The 19,255-nt window shown below is 44.0% G+C and overlaps 1 protein-coding gene across 1 annotated transcript in view; it reads right to left on the reverse strand.

The window, feature by feature from the left end:
• Window positions 1–19,255, reverse strand: part of MIB1 (MIB E3 ubiquitin protein ligase 1) — a 130,206-nt gene that overhangs the window by 82,738 nt on the left and 28,213 nt on the right. The window contains exons 3-4 of the mRNA XM_088469617.1: window positions 19,014–19,143; window positions 12,862–12,966 (exon numbers count right to left, since the gene is read on the reverse strand). Of these exons, the coding sequence (XP_088325743.1) occupies window positions 12,862–12,966; window positions 19,014–19,143 (235 nt within the window). The remainder of the gene's footprint in view (window positions 1–12,861; window positions 12,967–19,013; window positions 19,144–19,255) is intronic.

Raw genomic sequence — 19,255 nt, forward strand, 5'->3', positions numbered from 1 at the left:
TTGTGCAGTGATTATTTGCAACTGCGCATGTGCAAAAAATTCTGACTAGCCCTACAGTGCATGCGTTACACAGAGAGCATGCACAAAGGTGCTGCTGCCAACGAGACAGACGGTATCAGAAATGGGGTGGCAAAGTGATGGGGGTTCCTGTGCTACTGGGAGGTAGCTGGAAGTGAACTTCAAAAAGTCTGTCTCATGGGCGTGTTATGGGAGTGTCTCGGCGTGTCTGTAAAAGCGGCTGCATTTCCATATGCACAGAGGCATTGGCATATCTATAATTGGTGCAGGGTGGTGTGGTGCACACCGCACACCAATATAAATATACTTACCTATCCGGAGTCCCACGTCAGCCGGCACTGAAGACAGAAATTACCAGGAAAAAGGTGCGGCAGGGATTACCCCAGAGATTTATGCATGAGTAGAGAAGTTTCAGGGAAAATAGCGCAGCTGCCATGTTCATGGACACCTGCGCATGTGCAGCAGACTGGCACAATGGAGGAGTATACTGCACTGCCTGAGAGGAGGGGAGCCACATGGAGGCTGCACAAGGACCCCCTCCTTTGTTAAAACGCCCCTGCATAGAGGCTATAGTCAGAGAAATGACACAAGCAATAGGGCTGGTGCAAGCAGCGATGGTGGCTTCTAAAGAATTACAGCGTGCAAAAAAAGCTGCAAGTGGGTGTTTCAGTCCTTGCACAGTCAGACGCAGGCTTCTACACCAGGGGAAGGCTGATACCAGCATTTGTATATTATCACAGTCCTGACCAGCGGATGCAGCAGCGTCCATCTCTGAATAAGGCCCTATGTGACTCTCTGATCTGGAAAACACGAACGCTCCTGCATATTATCTCTTAGTGTGACAATGAAAAACGTAGTCCTGGAAAATGCTGCTGAGGAAAAGGATCGGGTAATAAAAGAGGAGACAGCAAAGCTGGATCAGCTCACTGAGAAGCGGGATCAGGATGAACATCAGGCCAGTGATACTGATAATGAGCCCATCACCTGTACACAGTATAGACAGCCTTTAAAATGTATCCCGAATAGGCCTATTTAACAATATTCCCAGTAATGCAAAGGGGGGACAACAACAATGGGCTAACACAAGCAAGCTAAGATTCTCAGAGCTTGTTATATAGCCCCCTATAAAAAAAACTACTGCAACGCTGTTGATCACAAGGCAGGAGACACAGCCATTTCTGTATGTTTAAGGACAGAGTAAGTTTGATGAATAGACCTCTAGGAATTGTATGCCTCAGCAATAATGTTATTTACAATTAGATCAATAATGTTATTTACAATTAGATTAATAGGATGCAGTCCTATCAGCTGCACATGAGCTAGTGGCCACTATCGGCGAGGGATCCTTCAGAACACACCTGACCCAAGGGTAGTGCAGTGACATTGTCAGTGTGAGGGTATAGATATACAGAGGTGGAAGTGGACCGGATATTCCACCACTTCTGCCACTGCTCTTATTGTATGGCCATAATAATTGATTTGTCCTCTCTCCCTCCCCCCCCTTCTCTCTGTGCCTGTATTGCAGACTGATCCATCAAACTCTCCCTGTGCCCAATCCCCAGCACCTGGAATGGATGGAGGCGGCTCTGGAACACTGTCTGTACTCACTTCCAGAGACTGAGCACTTTCTTTATCAGAGAGAGACACAGCTCACCCAGGAGCCCCAGCACTGACACAGCACCCTTTAGTGCCATGCAGATGCAGGTCATTATATATGAGGAGTTATTTGTACACAAGTAATGTTGCAGTATTAACGTCTAAAGAATGGATGGAGGTAACTCTGCTTAAAACAGAGGTAAAATAACTATATTCTATAGAAATAAGCATCACTTGTTGGTTATAATCTCAACTTTTTTAAGACTTGCAGAACATTCAGAGGGTGATCACTGACCTGTGCCTGAAGTTGGAAAGGAGAGAACATTCCCAGCAGGTCGCCCTCATGAAAGAGGCAGAAATAAAATCCAGGAATGAAGTAGAGCGAAGAACTACAGAAGGAAAAAGCAGAGGCAAGGAGGCTGACAGCATTGCTATCGAAGAAAAACAAGAAGGTGCAGGCTATAGAGGACCAGCTCACTATCGCTAACAAAAGGCACATCAAGCTGCAAAAGCAATTTAACAAATTGATGTCAAAGCTAAAGAAGAAAGACCAGGAAATAGAGGGGATACACCATGAGATTGCTGCGCTAAAGACACGGATGGATGACATCAGAGCAGCAAAAGCTGAAGGAAATAATTAGTAAATGATCAGGGGAGGCCGGAGCGTTGTAGCGTGGAAGGGCGCAGCAGCAGTCAGCCCTACCCCTCAGTATCATTGCCCTGACTCCACTCCTGGTATGTGCTGCTGCTACCTATCCGCTGCTTATCCATCCTGTGGCTCAACCTCCTCCTGGTATATGCAGCATCTGCTGCTGCCGACCCTCTACTGGCTTGTCCTGGGCTCTGCCGCTCCTGGTATGTGCAACATCTGCTGCTGCCTCTCCACTGTTAGTCCATGCTGCAGCTCTACCCCTCCTGGTATGTGCAACATTTGCTGCTGCCTCTCCTCTGCTGGTCCGTCCTGGGCTCTGGTCCTCCCTCAACACCGCCACCAGCTGGAGGCACAACACTACAGATTTAGGCAGCCCGGCACCCACCACTGGACTGGTTTAAGCATCTTTAGCAAGTATAGCTTTCTCAGATTGCTATACATTTTAAGGGTGTTCCCTAAAGACTCATGCCATTTTCCTCTGAAGAAACGACCAGCTAGTGAGGTCGAGAAACGCGTCAGCCGCTGAGGAGCTGCTTGTTTTATTCCCCTGGATCACGGTCATTATTACGGCAGCAGAGTGGAGAAAATTAGCCCGGTTGCCGGCAATTACTATACCGCTCAGTACAAGCTGCCCCAAATATGCTGCGAAGCATACCCATTCACTGTTGAGAAACTTACCTACTGGACACAGATCGAGGCGGCCGCCGATTACTTCTGAAAATATCCTCGCCAGTCCCCGTCACATGTGTGGACTATGCAGGTATGTTAAACGGGGAGACGGCATGCTAAGGAGCAGACACGGCCGCAGGTTCCAAACATACTAAAGTCCATTTTTGGTTGCTGCAGCAGTCTAAAAATACATTATATACCTGCTTCCGAAATAAATAAATTAAATTAAAGACCAACACTGGATGGTTGCAAACCCCTGGAGCAGGCTATTCCGATTGAAGAGGAGAGAAAATTACATATTGGTGCTCTTAGCACAATTACTAACTATATGTTAGTTATAAAAGTTTTATTGGACACAATACGTTGGATTTTCAACAAAGGGTATATAGCTAATTTGTGCTATGCCAAATAAGACTCTTTTTACTTTTGTTTCCGAATTACTCCATTGAGACATTCAACTGTTTATTAATATCCATTTTTTTTTACTTTTTCAATTTTATATATAATTTTTTTACATCGTCACCCCCCCTCTTTTTCATATAAGCTTATATGTGTGACCGATTTTATGATATTAGGGAATTATGATTTTATCCCATAATTATTTTATGCATTTATAATTAAACAATGTTTATACAATTACCATTGGCTTGATTGAATTGTTTCCTCATATTAGTGGAGACATGACTATTGAGAAAAGTTATTCAAAACTTGTGTGCGCTCCCTACCTCTTTCTTTTGTTTTCCCTGAAGGAAGTCACCCAAACATTCCTAGATGGCTCATCAATCTGGACATTAAACAAGTGGTAGGTATAATAGTCTTAAAGTGCGTATCCACTTGCCGATAGAGGAACGACAGTACGATTACAACATTATAATATGCACCCTTCCTCATCCCCGAACATGCACAATCTGTCGTTATCGGCAGATTGACCTGCATGTTCAGGCGATGAATGATGTCGAAAACGACCAGCGGGAGCGCACATTGCTGGTCGTTTTCGACATTAAACTGCAAGATTACTGAATGATTAATATATGATTGAACGTTTAAAATGTCGTAATCGTTAAAATCGCTCACTTTAAATCGGCAAGTGGATATGCACCTTTACACGTTTAAACACAGAAAGGGTGCTTCCTATAGGACTACACCTGACTTTACTATAGCACTGTGACTCCAATAAAGTTTGGTTATCCAACCACATACAGTTTCCTCCATTTATACGTCTTAGTATTTCATTCACATCGGTGTTTCAGCATTTACTAAATTTAACCTATTATCTATTTTTGGTAACACACTATCACTCTCCACATATACTAATTCGCTTAATTGTGAGCAATACTAACACCTATCACCTAATAACCACATTACTGGCTTCCTGCTCCGTGTGCTCTGCTGCTGCTTACATAAGCCAAAAGTGAATCCGAACTGTGGCCCAGTTCTACTTGGAACCACTACATTTGGGTGTGTTGGGATTTCAGAAATCCAGACCAGCACATCTCTAATTAGGTAGGGTATAGAGGGGTCAGCGATGTGGCGTAGGGTATAGAGGGGTCAGCGATGTGGCGTAGGGTATAGAGGGGTCAGCGATGTGGCGTAGGGTATAGAGGGGTCAGCGATGTGGCGTAGGGTATAGAGGGGTCAGCGATGTGGCGTAGGCTATAGAGGGGTCAGCGATGTGGCGTAGGCTATAGAGGGGTCAGCGATGTGGCGTAGGCTATAGAGGGGTCAGCGATGTGGCGTAGGCTATAGAGGGGTCAGCGATGTGGCGTAGGCTATAGAGGGGTCAGCGATGTGGCGTAGGCTATAGAGGGGTCAGCGATGTGGCGTAGGCTATAGAGGGGTCAGCGATGTGGCGTAGGCTATAGAGGGGTCAGCGATGTGGCGTAGGCTATAGAGGGGTCAGCGATGTGGCGTAGGCTATAGAGGGGTCAGCGATGTGGCGTAGGCTATAGAGGGGTCAGCGATGTGGCGTAGGCTATAGAGGGGTCAGCGTTGTGGGGAATAGAGGGGTCAGCGTTGTGGGGAATAGAGGGGTCAGCGTTGTGGGGAATAGAGGGGTCAACAGTGTGGGGAATAGAGGGGTCAACAGTGTGGGGAATAGAGGGGTCAACAGTGTGGGGAATAGAGGGGTCAACAGTGTGGGGAATAGAGGGGTCAACAGTGTGGGGAATAGAGGGGTCAACGGTGTGGGGAATAGAGGGGTCAACAGTGTGGGGTATAGAGGGGTCAACAGTGTGGGGTATAGAGGGGTCAACAGTGCGGGGTATAGAGGGGTCAACAGTGCAGGGTATAGAGGGGTCACCAGTGCAGGGTATAGAGGGGTCAATAGTGCAGGGTATAGAGGGGTCACCAGTGCAGGGTATAGAGGGGTCACCAGTGTAGGGTATAGAGGGGTCACCAGTGTAGGGTATAGAGGGGTCACCAGTGTAGGGTATAGAGGGGTCACCAGTGTAGGGTATAGAGGGGTCAATAGTGTAGGGTATAGAGGGGTCAATAGTGTAGGGTATAGAGGGGTCAATAGTGTAGGGTATAGAGGGGTCAATAGTGTAGGGTATAGAGGGGTCCATAGTGTAGGGTATAGAGGGGTCCATAGTGTAGGGTATAGAGGGGTCCATAGTGTAGGGTATAGAGGGGTCCATAGTGTAGGGTATAGAGGGGTCCATAGTGTAGGGTAGAGAGGGGTCAATAGTGTAGGGTATAGAGGGGTCAATAGTGTAGGGCAGTGGTTCTCAAACTCGGTCCTCAGGACCCCCACACAGTTCACGTTTTGCAGGTCACCCAGCAGGTGCACATGTGTAATCATTACTCAATGACACATTTTAAAAGGTCCACAGGTGGAGCTAATTATTTCACTTGATTCAGTGTTGAGACATGGAAAACATGCACTGTTTGGGGTCCTGAGGACAGAGTTTGAGAACCTGTGGTGTAGGGTATAGAGGGGTCAATAGTGTAGTGTATACAGGGGTCAGTAGTGTAGGGCCGATCACCCGTATACATGCAGCGGCGGCTGCCTGGAAAATGATTGTCATTCAGTGTATATGAACGACCATCATCTGCAGATCACTGCTAGGTGTGTACCCAGCTTTACCTTAATGCTCTAGATACTGCCAAACAAACATATTGCCAATCTCTCATCTCTGCACAAGCCTCTAACCCCAAGCGACTCTTTAATACATATAAATCACTTCTTACCCTTCCCTCACCCAACCCACCTGCTACTATCCATGCACAAGATCTAGCTACCTATTTCAAGAACAAGATTGATAAGATCCGAAATTAAATGGTATGCTCTTCCTCACATTGCACACTCTTCATTTGACCCCACAAATGAAGATGAAGTATCTAAACTCTTATCCTCCTACTCTACCTCTCCTCTTGATCCTATACCCTCACAAATCAGTAAAGCTCTGTTCCCTGTGCTCATCCTGACCTTAACTAAAATCTGTAATCTCTCTCTCTACTGGTATCTTTCCATCATTGTTCAAGCACGCAGTGATTACTCCCAAAAAACTAAATTCTAATTAACACTCTCTCAAATTACCATCTCCTAGCTCCCATGCCCCTCCAAGCTACTTGAGAGACTTGTCTACACACACCTCACACACTTTCTCAACTCACACAATTTATTAGACCCACTTCAGTCAGGCTTTCGTTCCCAACACTCCACAGAGACAACACTGACTAAGGTAGTGAATGATCTGGTCACTGCCAAGGCTAAAGGCCATTAACTCGGTTCTAATTCTTCTAGATCTATATGCTGCTTTTGACACTGTTGACCACTCTTTTCTCATACAAACACTACAATCCCTAGGTCTTCAGGACACAGCCCTTTCTTAGTTCTCATCTTACATATCTAATTGCTTTCACTGTTTGTTTTTCTGTTTCTGCCTCCTCTTCGCTACCTCTATCAGTTGGCGTACCGCAAGGCCCAGTCTTAGGTGTTCTGATTTTCTCAATCTATACCTCTCTTGGCAAACTAATCAGCTCTTTTGGATTTCAGTACCATCTGTACACAGATACTCAAATCTACCTATCCTGCCCAGATTTCTCACCATCTGTATTGGTCTGTATCACTGAATGTTTTTCTGCCATTTCATCTTGGATGTCATCTTGCCACCTCAAACTTAATATTTCCAAAACAGGACTAATTATATTTCCACCGGCCAATAGTAGTTACCAACCTGATCTCTCGATCACTGTTGATAACTAGACAGTTCATCCTACCCCACAAGCTCGCTGCCTAGGTGTCACCCTTGACTCTGAACTGTCCTTTGTTCCCCCACATCCAATCTGTCTCAAAATTATGTTACACACAGTACCAGTCAAAAGTTTGGACACACCTTCTCATTCAATGGTTTTTCTTTATTTAAATTATTTTCAACATAGTAGATTAATACTGAAGACATCAAAACTATGAAAGAAAACATGGAATTATGTTGTAAACAAAAAAAGTGTTAAACAAATCAAAATATGTTTTATATTTTAGATTCCTCAAAGTAGCCCCTTTTTGCTTTGATGACCGCTTTGCACACTCTTGGCACTCTCAATCAGCTTCATGAGGTAGTCTCCCGGAATGGATTTGAATTAACAGGTGTGCCTTGTCAAGAGTCAATCTGTGGCATTACTTGCCTTCTTAATGTGTTTGAGACTATCAGTTGTGTTGTGCAGAGGTAGGGCTAGTACACAGTGGACACCACTATTTGACTACTGTTATAATACATATTATGGCACCAACCACTCAACTCGGTAAAGAGAAATGAGTGTCCATCATTACTTTAAGATATGAAGGTCAGTCGATACGGAAAATTTCAAGAACTTTGAATGTATCCTCAAGTGCAGTTGCAAAAATCATCAAACGCTATGATGAAACTGGCTCTCATGAGGACCGCCCCAGGAAAGGATGGTCGCCCCAGGAAAGGACCTCATGGTCATATTGCTGCAAAGAAGCCACTACTGAGGATGAACAACAAGAAGAGGAGAATTGTTTGGGCCAAGAAACACAAGGAATGGACATTAGACCAGTGGAAATCTGTACTTTGGTCTGATGAGTCCAAATTTGAGATTTTTGGTTTCAACCGCCGTGTCTTTGTGAGACGCAGAGGTGGCGAGTGGATGGTTTCTGCATGTGTGGTTCCCACTGTGAAGCAGTGATCGCGGTGAGCAGAAAAAATTGTGGGTCCCAGGGACCCCTCACTGTAAAAAATTGGGGTCCTACACCACTTTTTCTGGGTCCTGTTACATATTATGGGAGTTGAGGGCAGGCACCAGTTGGGACTGTGCTGGGGGGTATATAGCAGTTGGGGTAGATGGGGTTGGGGTAGAGCTGAGGGCAAAGGCAGGGAGAAGTTGGGGTAGAGCTGCTGTTATAGGGGAGTAAGGGCAGGCAGGGCTGGGAGTAGGGAGGGGTTAGTGCAGACAGTTGATGCGACAGTGCATGGGGGCATGGAGGGTACTAGGGGCAGGTTGTGTCAGAGGCAATGTTAGATAGCAGCTGTCGCAATACTTGGGGATACGGTGGATGTTAGCGGCAAGCAGTACTTGGGGTAAGGAGATAGCAGTTGGGGCAGTACTGCGGGCAAGGAGGTGGTTAGAGACAGGCAGTGCTGGGTATTGGGAGGGGGCCAGAGTAGATAGCAGCTAGGGCAGCACTGGGGGGGGCAAGAATGGGGTTAGGAGCAGAACTGGGTCAGGATAGCAGCTGGGGCAGCACTGGGGGTAGAGAGGGGGCAAGTGTAGATAGCAGCAGGGGCAGTATGGGAGGCATATAGGGGAAAAGAGTTGCTATCAGCTAGGGCAGTACTGGGGGCAAGGAAAAGGTTAGGGTCAAGCAATACTGGGTGTAGGGAGTGGTAAGGGTAGATAACTAGGGCAATACTGGGGGGCAAGGAGGGTGTTAGGGGCAGACAATACTGGGGGCAGTACTGGGATTAGGGAGAGGGTTAGGATAGCAGCTGGGGAAGAACTGAGGGTAGGGAGGGAGTAAAGATAGACAGCACATGGGGTAGTGTTTACCTCCTTGCTTTTGCTGGGAGCCCCCGGCCGGGTCACTGTTACAGCTTCCTCCTGTCCCATGCAGTGTCCACCTTTCCTGCCTCCAGCGTGCAGAGAGCTCAGCTGGCTGAAGGAGCTCAGGCTGCCAGAGGGTCCCGCCACCAACCAAAAATTCTGCTGCCCGATGGATGCAGTGCATACAGACTCAGGAGTCGTGCGGCGAGGGCCATTGGCTGGGGGAGACGCCACCGCGCGCGCCATTGGCTGGGGGATCACAAATAGAGCCAGCGGGTCCTACAGGACCCAATTAGTTTTTAAATATGGGTCCCCAGTTTGCTGTAGCGCGTAAAAATCGTGCTATAGCGCATATTTTGCAAACCCTGGTGAAGCATGGAGGAGGTGGTGTGATGGGGTGGGGGTGCTTTGCTGGTGATTTATAAAAAATTCAAGGCACGCTTAACCAGCATGGCTAAAACAGCATTCTGCATCGCCATGCCATCCCATCCGGTATGCGCTTACTGGGACCATCATTTGTTTTTCAACAAGACAATGACCCCAAACACACCTCCAGGCTATGTAAGGGCTAATTGACCAAGGAAAGTGATGGAGTGCTGCATCAGATGACCTAGCCTCCACAATCACCCAACCTAAATCCAATTGAGCTGGTTTGGGATGAGTTGGACCACAGAGTGAAGGAAAAGCAGCCAAGTGCTCAGCACCTCTGGGAACTCCTTCAAGACTGTTGGAAAACCATTCCAGGAGACTACCTCATGAAGCTGACTGAGAGAATGCTAAGAGTGTGCAAAGCTGTCATCAAAGCAAAAGGGGGCAACTTTGAGAAAAATAAAATATAAAACATATTTTGATTTGTTTAACACTTTTTTGTTTACAGCATAATTCCATGTGTGTTATTTCATAGTTTTGATGTGTTCAGTATTAATCTACTATGTTGAAAATAATTTAAATAAATTTAATTTATTTAATTTAAATAAACAAAAACCACTGAAAGAGGTGGTGTCTCCAAACTTTTGACTGGTACTGTACATCTAAAAAACATACCCAAAATTCGACCATATCTTACACAAGACACTGCAAAAACTCTAATCCATGCACTCATTATTTCCCGCATTGACTATTGCAATAGTCTCCTTACTGGTCTTCCCAAAAAAATAGGCTCTCACCACTACATTCCATTATGAATGCAGCTGTGAGGCTGATCTTCCTTGCCAAACGTTCATCATCTGCTGCTCCGCTCTGTAAATCCCTCCATTGGTTACCGGTTTTCTACTGTATGCAATACAAAATACTTTTACTTACACATAAGGCTATTAACCAAACCACACCAACATACATCTCTTCACTTATCTCATCCACACGCATTACGTGCTTCCATTCATGGTTATATGACTTTTTCTGTGGAATGCCCTCCCACGCACAATAAGACTTTACTCATGTTTCCAAACCTTCAAGCGTTCCCTGAAAATTCACCTCTTCAGACAAGCTTATCAGATTCCAGAACCGCCCACATAACCTTCATAGCTTCCATATCTAATTACATCCCCTCTCACAGTCCACACATTCTCTCTTTCACACCCTCCTGACCTTTGACCAACACTCACATTTACATAATTTCAAGTACATTCTATCAGGACTTTCATCCCTTTCTCTCTGCGCATTGCAACTATCGCCCACCTGGGCCCCCCTAACAATTTCTGGAACATTTTTCTGCCTTGCTCCCTCGCTTCCTATCCTCTGACATCTCCACCATCATCATGGGGGATTTCAATATCACTATTGACAGTCCACAATCTCCTCATAACTCCAAACTACTCTCTTTAACCTCCTCTCTCTGCCTCCTCTACTCATTAGGATGGCCACTGCATTGATCAGTAAAAATACTAATTCCAAGTACTTACTACATTATTATTGAATCAAGACACAAAATGCAGGAAAAAGTACACAATCTGGGTTAAAAAAAAATAAAAATCAAACATCCATTATGCCTTGCACTATATATCATTGTGCCTAAATGGAGATGTAAATTTTTTGTATGGGAGGAGGGTGCCAAAGGAAATTTTCATCCTGGGCTCGCTTGATCTACACTTGGTTCTGTAAATGATACATCTCCCCCTCCCCTTCCCCGCTACTGACAAATCCCCTAGTGCGGGTGGCTGCAGCCTGACTTCCTGATATCCCCTGTATGACTATGCCCTGATGTCTCCTTACGCTTATCTGACCCATGGGGGCGCTGGAGACTGCTTTACTGTGAACCATGAACTCTTCTATCCTCCAGTCTTCCTACAAACCGGGCAACTGTCAGCTCAATAGTTAATCACCTCACACCACTTATCACACTCTGCTTGAACCCACTAGCACAGTGTCAGAGGGCTTCTCACCTGCGGGACCTGTGGGCTCCATGCTCCAGCCCTTTCTCCTTTATTACCCTTGACTATACCCCTGGCCGCTGGACTCCATCAGTAACCATCATTGGGTGCTTGCAGCGGAGAACAGTGTATGCCGACCTCGGCTGTGATCTGCATTGCACGGCTCCATTAGTCACTGGTTGCATATTTCGGCACTTGCCTTACCACTCCCAGCTGTCACTGCTGGCAATGTGGCTTCAGTGTTCCACAAGCTGTGTGTCCTGACTCTTGGTGCCAGTGTAGGCTGAGCACAGCTCCCATATCTGCTGTGCTGTTTTCAGTAACATTATAATTCTAATTATTCTTATTAAAGTAGGGGTTTTTTTTACACGTTCATTTTATTTAACATTTGTCCCTTTTTAAAAGTACAAATAGCTTGTAGTGTTACAATTATTTTTCTATGGGGCCTCAACTATGTAAATTACTGTAAGGGCCCCTTATTTACCACCCAATGGTGAGCAATGTATACAACACATGTAACTTTGACAAGAAAGATGGGCCCCCCTCGGCTCCATAGAAGCTGTACTCCTTGCACCTATGGTAGTTACGCCCATGGTGTTGCCCATAATCAACTGACTGGTTGTATTACTATAAGTGTATTTAGGAAATGCAATCTAACTGGTGGCAAAGAGCAAACAACATTTATTTTGCACCAGTTTTCCTAAATGCACCAGCCAAAAAACAACCGATTCTGCTAAAAAAAAAAACTAAAAAAAATAAAGGACTGATATGTTTTAATCCCACACCACTGAATTTATGGGGCCCATCCATCAGCGATGGATTGCCGCGATCCCGCGATGCTGCAACCCGGCATAGCAGAAATCCAACATGTTGGATTTTCACGATTAGACGATCGCGATCAAAAAATTATCGTGATCGTCATATCGGGGACGTTTAACATTGAATATTTCAGCGATCCTGCGACGGATGTTCGGCCGGAGTTTCCACCCGGCAGATCGGCATTTCCGATCGCGTCGCAGGATCGCGGAAATACCGGTCAGATGTATGGGCACCTTTAGACGCATGATAAAGGCATGAACAGAAGTAACTATTTATGCTGTTTACACTCTTTCAAAACCTGTTATTTAAATAGCAAGATATTCACAATCAATTGTACTCAAGTAAATAAAGCAGGAACTGTATAATACTGGAACACATAGTAATAGCTTAAATATGTTTCAATGAAGAGCAAACACACTAAGGTCTAAAAAGGTTAAAAGGAATCATGCTTTTATCTGCAAGTATTTTTATGTTGAGTTGTAATCAGAGAGCTGTAATTAAATCAAAAGTTACAACAGCTGGAAGGGTCAGACTGCACAAACACACTGATTTCACACTATTGTATAGTATCATGGCCTCAGATGCATCACAAAAGCACTGTACTGAAGCACCCAAGCTGGCAGATGAATGTAACAAAAGAATGAACAGAAAGAGCAATAAAAAGAAACCACTCTTCACCTCGCCACCTCCAAGCTTTTCTAGGATATCTAGGATTTTTTTTTATTAACTGCCTACCATGCCTTCAAATCCAACTCTGTAAAGGTTTTTAGCTCCATTGTCCCAGAGGACATAGGCTGCGCTGTGTGGGCTTGACGCACTCCAGTCCTGGATCTCTGTAACCTAAAGAGGAAATAAACAAAAACAATCAAAAACACATCAGATACTTTCAAATACAGTTCACAGTAATAGTACAGTAAGCAAAAAATGTGAACAATTTGATGTGTAAAACATGATTTTTTTATTTTAACTATTCAAAGTTTTAACAAGGAAATCTAGACAAATCAAAGAAATAATAAAATACTCATGACCAGGGAAGATTGTATTTGCAGTTTCAAGTTGTTCCATATATATTCATATCCAATATATGCTCTGCTCTGCCATTCAACGGTTTAATGATTGACTTGCTTCAAATAGTGAGCCTAATTCTAGTCTAATGTACCAGCTTTGCTATCGCCAGCCTTACCACAGCAGAAGGGAGGGTGTGGTTGGTGTAACTGTCATAATAGAACCTACATCTGTTATTTTGCAGGAAGGTAACAGATACTATTTTAATTAATTGCTTTGCAGAAAACACAAGACAACTGGGGTTTATCCACATGAGAGTTTTCTCTTGTGTTCCAAACAGAATGCAGCATACAAGGACAGATTGGGAAACAACAGAGCCCGAGATCTACTGAAATATGTGGCTCATGGTTATCACAAGAAAACAATTGTTTGCATCATTTGCTTGCAGCCTCCTCCTGACTATGTATAGCATTCTTATCTGTGTGGACATCATTTATTATTTTAGCAGCATTCATTTGGGTCATTAAACTTAATGCAGAGTGTCAGTGGCTAACCGCATTCATTAGCCCCAGCTGTTTTCTCTTTGCCCTACTATAGACAACAGTTGCCCCGTATTGAGACAAAGTAAAAGAAACATAAAATTTATGAGATACTAAATACTGATTTTAGATAACTGGCTCTGGAGTTACGTAGCTTTTTGCCTTTATCAATCCTGTTCAATAAATAAAAATGGTCTTGATTAAGTACTTTTCAAATCAAATGGATTTTTTTTCTTTTATAAAAAATATACAGCTTTCAAATGATGAATAAAACGTGTTTGTTTAAGGCTTTGCTGTAAGTAATCATGTGCACCCAGGAATATGCAGCAGCATGTAATGGTTACATTTCCTCCTAACCAGGCTCCTACCATAAACACACTTCACTTAGAAAGTCTACAGCCATTGCCAAAGGTTTTGAGAATGACAAGTATTGGTTTTCACAAAGTTTGCTGCTTCAGTGTTTTTAAACCTTTTTGTCAGATGTTACCATGGTATACTGAAGTACATTTACAAGCATTTCAGAAGTGTCAAAGGCTTTTATGAATTACACTAAGTATATTCAGTGTCAATAATTGCAGTGTTGACCCTTCTTTTTCAAGACCACTCCCGCCTCCAAGATTTTCCCCGCGCTGCTCCCCACCTTTGCAACTCCCTCCCTCTCCCCATCAGACTCTGCACCTCTCTAGAATCTCTCAAACGAGCTCTTAAGACCCATTAAAGCCTTCCAGCTCTCATCCTAACTTGCTGCTACATCTTTCTTCCTCCCCACCTACCCCATCTTTGCCACTCCTGTTTGTCTGCCTCTCCCTTAAAGAATCTAAGCTCTTTCGAGCAGGGCCCTCTACCCTCTTGTGCTTCTCCCTACTGTAATTTAATTTATCCCTTACTCCCCACTAGGGCAACACTCGGCTGCTTATGTGGGCGTAAAGGTCGCTATTATAGCAATGTTTATTATACATGTCCATGTCCTGCTTTGTATTGTAAGTCACTGGTTGGTTACTTATTTGTTTATGTACTTTGCAAGGCGCTGCGGAACACTTGTGGTGCCATATAAATAAATTATGATAATAATAATTCGCCCTGGCAGGCTGTCAATCAATTTCTGGGCCACATACTGACTGATGGCCGCCCATTTTTGCCTAATCAATGCTTGGAGTTTGTCAGAATTTGTGGGTTTTTGTTTGTCCACCCACCTCTTGAGGATTGACCACAAGTTCTCAATGGGATTAAGGTCTGGGGAGTTTCCTGGCCATGGACTCAATATTCCGATGTTTTGTTCCCCGAGCCACTTAGTTATCACTTTTGCCTTATGGTAAAGTGCTCCATCATGCTAGAAAAGGCATTGTTCGTCACCAAACTGTGTCCTTGGATGGTTGTGAGAAGTTGCTCTTGGGGGATGTTTTGGTACCATTCTTTATTCATGGCTATGTTCGTAGGCAAAATTGTGAGTGAGCCCACTCCCTTGGCTGAGAAGCAACCCCACACATGAATGGTCTCAGGATGCTTTACTGTTGGCATGACACAGGGCTGATGGTAGAGCTCACCTTTCCTTCTCCGGACAAGCGTTTTTCCAGATGCCCCAAACAAACTGAAAGGGGATTCATCAGAGAAAATAACTTGAGCCCAGTCCTCAGCAGTCCAATCCCTGGACCTTTTGCAGAATATCAGTCTGCCCCTTATGTTTTTCCTGGAGAGAAGTGGCTTCTTTGCTGCCCTTCTTGACACCAGGCCACACTCTGTGTCATGCCAACAGTAAAGCATCCTGAGACCATTCATGTGTGGGGTTGCTTCTCAGCCAAGGTAATGGGATCACTCACAATTTTGCCTAAGAACACAGCCACGAATAATGAATGGTACCAAAACATCCTCCAAGAGCAAATTCTCCCAACCATCCACGAACAGTTTGGTGACGAACAATGCCTTTTCCAGCATGATGGAGCACTTTACCATAAGGCAAAAGTGATAACTAAGTGGCTTGGGGAACAAAACATCGAAATTTTGAGTCCATGGCCAGGAAACTAACCAAACCTTAATCTCATTGAGAACTTGTGGTCAATCCTCAAGAGGAGGGTGGACAAACAAAAACCCACAAATTCTGACAAACTCCAAGGATTAGGCAAGAATGGGTGGCCATCGGTCAGTATGTGGCCTAGAATGATTGACAGCATGCCAGGGTGAATTGCAGAGGTCTTGAAAAAGAAGGGTCAACACTGCAAATCTTGACTCTTTGCATAAACTTAATGTAATTGTCAATAAAATCCTTTGACACTTATGAAATGCTTGTAATTTTACTTCAGTATACCAAAGTAACATCTGACAAAAAGGTTTAAAAACACTGAAGCAGCAAACTTTGTGAAAACCAATACTTGTGTCATTCTCAAAACTTTTGTCCATGGCTGTACAGCTGGCTCATGCGTGCAAAATGAGATCACCTTTTGCTGCTCTACATGTTATGTGGAACATCAGAACATAAAACAAAAAAAAGAAATGAAAACTTAATACAATAACACCACTTTGTAGAATTTTATATCAATTTCCCAACCTATTCACCTAATTGGGATTAATCAGATACTAATAGTCAGACTGAAATCGCCTTAGGAATAGTAATCACAATACTTCCCCGACTTGTGATTACTATTCCTAATTTGATTTGGGAGCACTGTGCGCACTTAACTATACGTACCTTGTTATTATTCGTGTACACTTAGTACTGAAGGGTGGTACTCATCACGTATAGTTGTCTGCTGCCTGGGAAGGTGCTTGGCGCCTGTTACAACACCACTCACTATATACAATTTACAGACTGAAATCACCTGACTGGTGGGGCCCCTCCTCTTGAAATCGCTCAAATACAGGGAGGATCCTTAATGTAAACTGGGCCTCCACAAAAGAGGATATGGTTTGCACACTTTAGCTGGCCACACATCTAAAGATTATCTGTCCAACCAGCCAACTAGTTGATTGGTTGGAATTAAAATCTAGTAAGGTATGAAAGCAAATGACAATCAGCAATTTGCTCCCAAATGCCAGAAAATGGACAAAAACTGTTTGTTCAATGTTTGATCTAAACAATTTGTTCAAACTTGTCTGAACTGCCATTTTCGCCTGTTTTCTGGCATTTAGGAGCAAATTGCTGATCATCAGTTACTACCATACATTACCAGATTTTCTTTCCAACCAATCAACTAGTTGGCTGGTTGTACAGATAATCTTTAGATGTGTGGCCAGCTTTTGCCGCAGTAATGTCAACATAATATCTAAAAGTGCCAAAAACAACCATGCCGGTATTTTCAAATGTAATTCCACTGACAAATCAAAAGGAACACTGAACATGTCCGTGTTTTTACTCCTCTGCAGCATGCTCTGAAAATCATCTCCCCCACAGTGAAGGGACAGGGTCATTAGGAGCCCTCCTGATGGAGAAGAGGGGCGAGCCCAGGGAGAGGAACCTCCACCATTCAGGTGGTGGTGAGGGAGAGTGACTTTTGGGACTACTTTGTAGAATGCAGAATTATCATTTTACAGTGCAGCTTCTCAAAGACAGCATAGTGCCAAAATCAATGTACACATAGAAAGGGCAAAGTGGCATAAATTAAGGAATTATAATGTATTTTATACCAAAAGCTACCTTAAAACACTGTTTAAAAGCATGACAGCAGATATCTGCAAATAGCATGTGTCCTTTACTGTGCATGACTATTATATTCTCCTCCTCACTGTACATATCCTATATCTTGGTGTAGACAAATATCTCATCTTGTGAACTGCTCAGCATGACTTTGCAGATGCTATACTTCAGCATGTGTTCAGGCAGGTGCATCTCACATGTTACACTGGGAAATGGTCTTCGGTGACTGAGGGAAAATAATCTTTGACATTTACCACAAAAGACTGATATGTAAAACTCTGCATAGCTGGAAATTCCACTCTCAAATTTTGCCTAGGATGCAGTGACTTTGGGTCCTTTGTATTAATAATCGCGGTCCAACTCGCCGGGTACTACCAGGAACTCGCAGGGACAGCGGTTGCGTTAACCGCTGTCCTCGCAAGATACATCCCCGGCATTTCAGAGAAGACTTCCCCGGGGGAATCTGACACTACGCATGTGCACAGCGTCAGCATCTGGGACTGCCTGGGAGCTGCGGGTGAGAGATCGAAAGATCTCTCTCCAGCTCCTGGAGCTCCCATAGGCAAACAGTAGTTTATACCAGGGCTCGACAAATCCCGGGGCTAGGTCGCAAAGGCTACCAGATTTTGCAGTGAGGGAGGAAACAGATCCTCATCAGCTCCGGCGGAGATTCCTGCCTATAGTATTGCGGTGCTCATATCATGCACAGGAGTGCATGTGCTGAGTGTCACATGCGGTGACTGCTCTGCCTCTGTCCGTCCCAGCCTGCACTGACAACTCTTCTCCATCCTGGCCTGCTCTGATCCCTGCTGTCTGTACCAGTGTACGCTGATCCTCCTGTATGTCCCGGCTGTCTAGTGTCTCCTATCTCCGGCTGCATAGAGCTCTCTGGTAGTAGGGTCTATGCGTGGTCAGGGATTGCAGAGCGGCTTCAGAGGGATAATGGTGTTACCACGAGGGAAGGGGGCTTTTGTTGTACTTTCTGCCACCATTATTTTATGTGAAATGTGGTCTGTTATTATTGGAGGGTGGAGCAGGGGAGAGGCCTCCATTTAACTGTATCCATTCAACAGTGACCATTTTGTGGACTAGTATAGTGTGTATAACAGTTGCATAACACACAGAGCTGTGCTCCTCACTCCTGTAATTTGTTTGGGAGGACGGTGGTCTAGCTCCTACACTTTCATCCTGGCTCCTAGATTTTAGAAAAATTTGTCAAGCCCTGGTTTACACCATCTGATGATGTAAAAAATGTCTTGATACATAGTCCCCTTTATCTGGTCAAATATATTTAAATGTATCATTTGGATCAGAAAATTCTGTTTTCAAGATTTTATTCACAGGCATGTCTGTGTTCCTTCAATTTCTAAAGATATATATACACTTTAACAAATAACCAATGCAGAATGCTTGTTATTATAAAAGCTACTTGCCATAACTTGAAGGATATATGAATTGTGCTATAAACACCACGATTAGAATACATCATGAACACACTACTCTCATACTTTTAGTAAACATGCACATTCTCCACTAGCCAAACAAATTAAAGAGAAAAATTATTCAGAGCATGACCGTACACAAATTTAATTATAATTCCAACTTTCAACATCCTCACACAAGCATAACAGGATCCTCCAGAAAATGTACAGTAAATATAGAAGCTGAATAATTTAATAAAGTTTTCATGTAACATCAAAATAAACTATGCCTACCTTGCCTCTCCTTCCATTGCCACCATCCTGGTCCTCCCATTGCCAGTCTACCCCACGCACCACTCTAGCACCTGCAAAAATTCCTCTTGCCGTTATCTTCTTTGACTTGCGCCGAGACTCCAAAAGAACACTAAAAGGGAAATAATTAGCAGAAAGGCCTTCAATTAAAAAAAATATATATATCTACCAATATCTTAAGTGACCTACAGGACTCATATATACATCTCATAAAACATAGCCTC

Source organism: Taudactylus pleione, unplaced genomic scaffold (genome assembly GCF_031769625.1).
Source record: "Taudactylus pleione unplaced genomic scaffold, aTauple2 ptg000093l, whole genome shotgun sequence".
NCBI classification, from domain to species: Eukaryota; Metazoa; Chordata; class Amphibia; order Anura; family Myobatrachidae; genus Taudactylus; species Taudactylus pleione.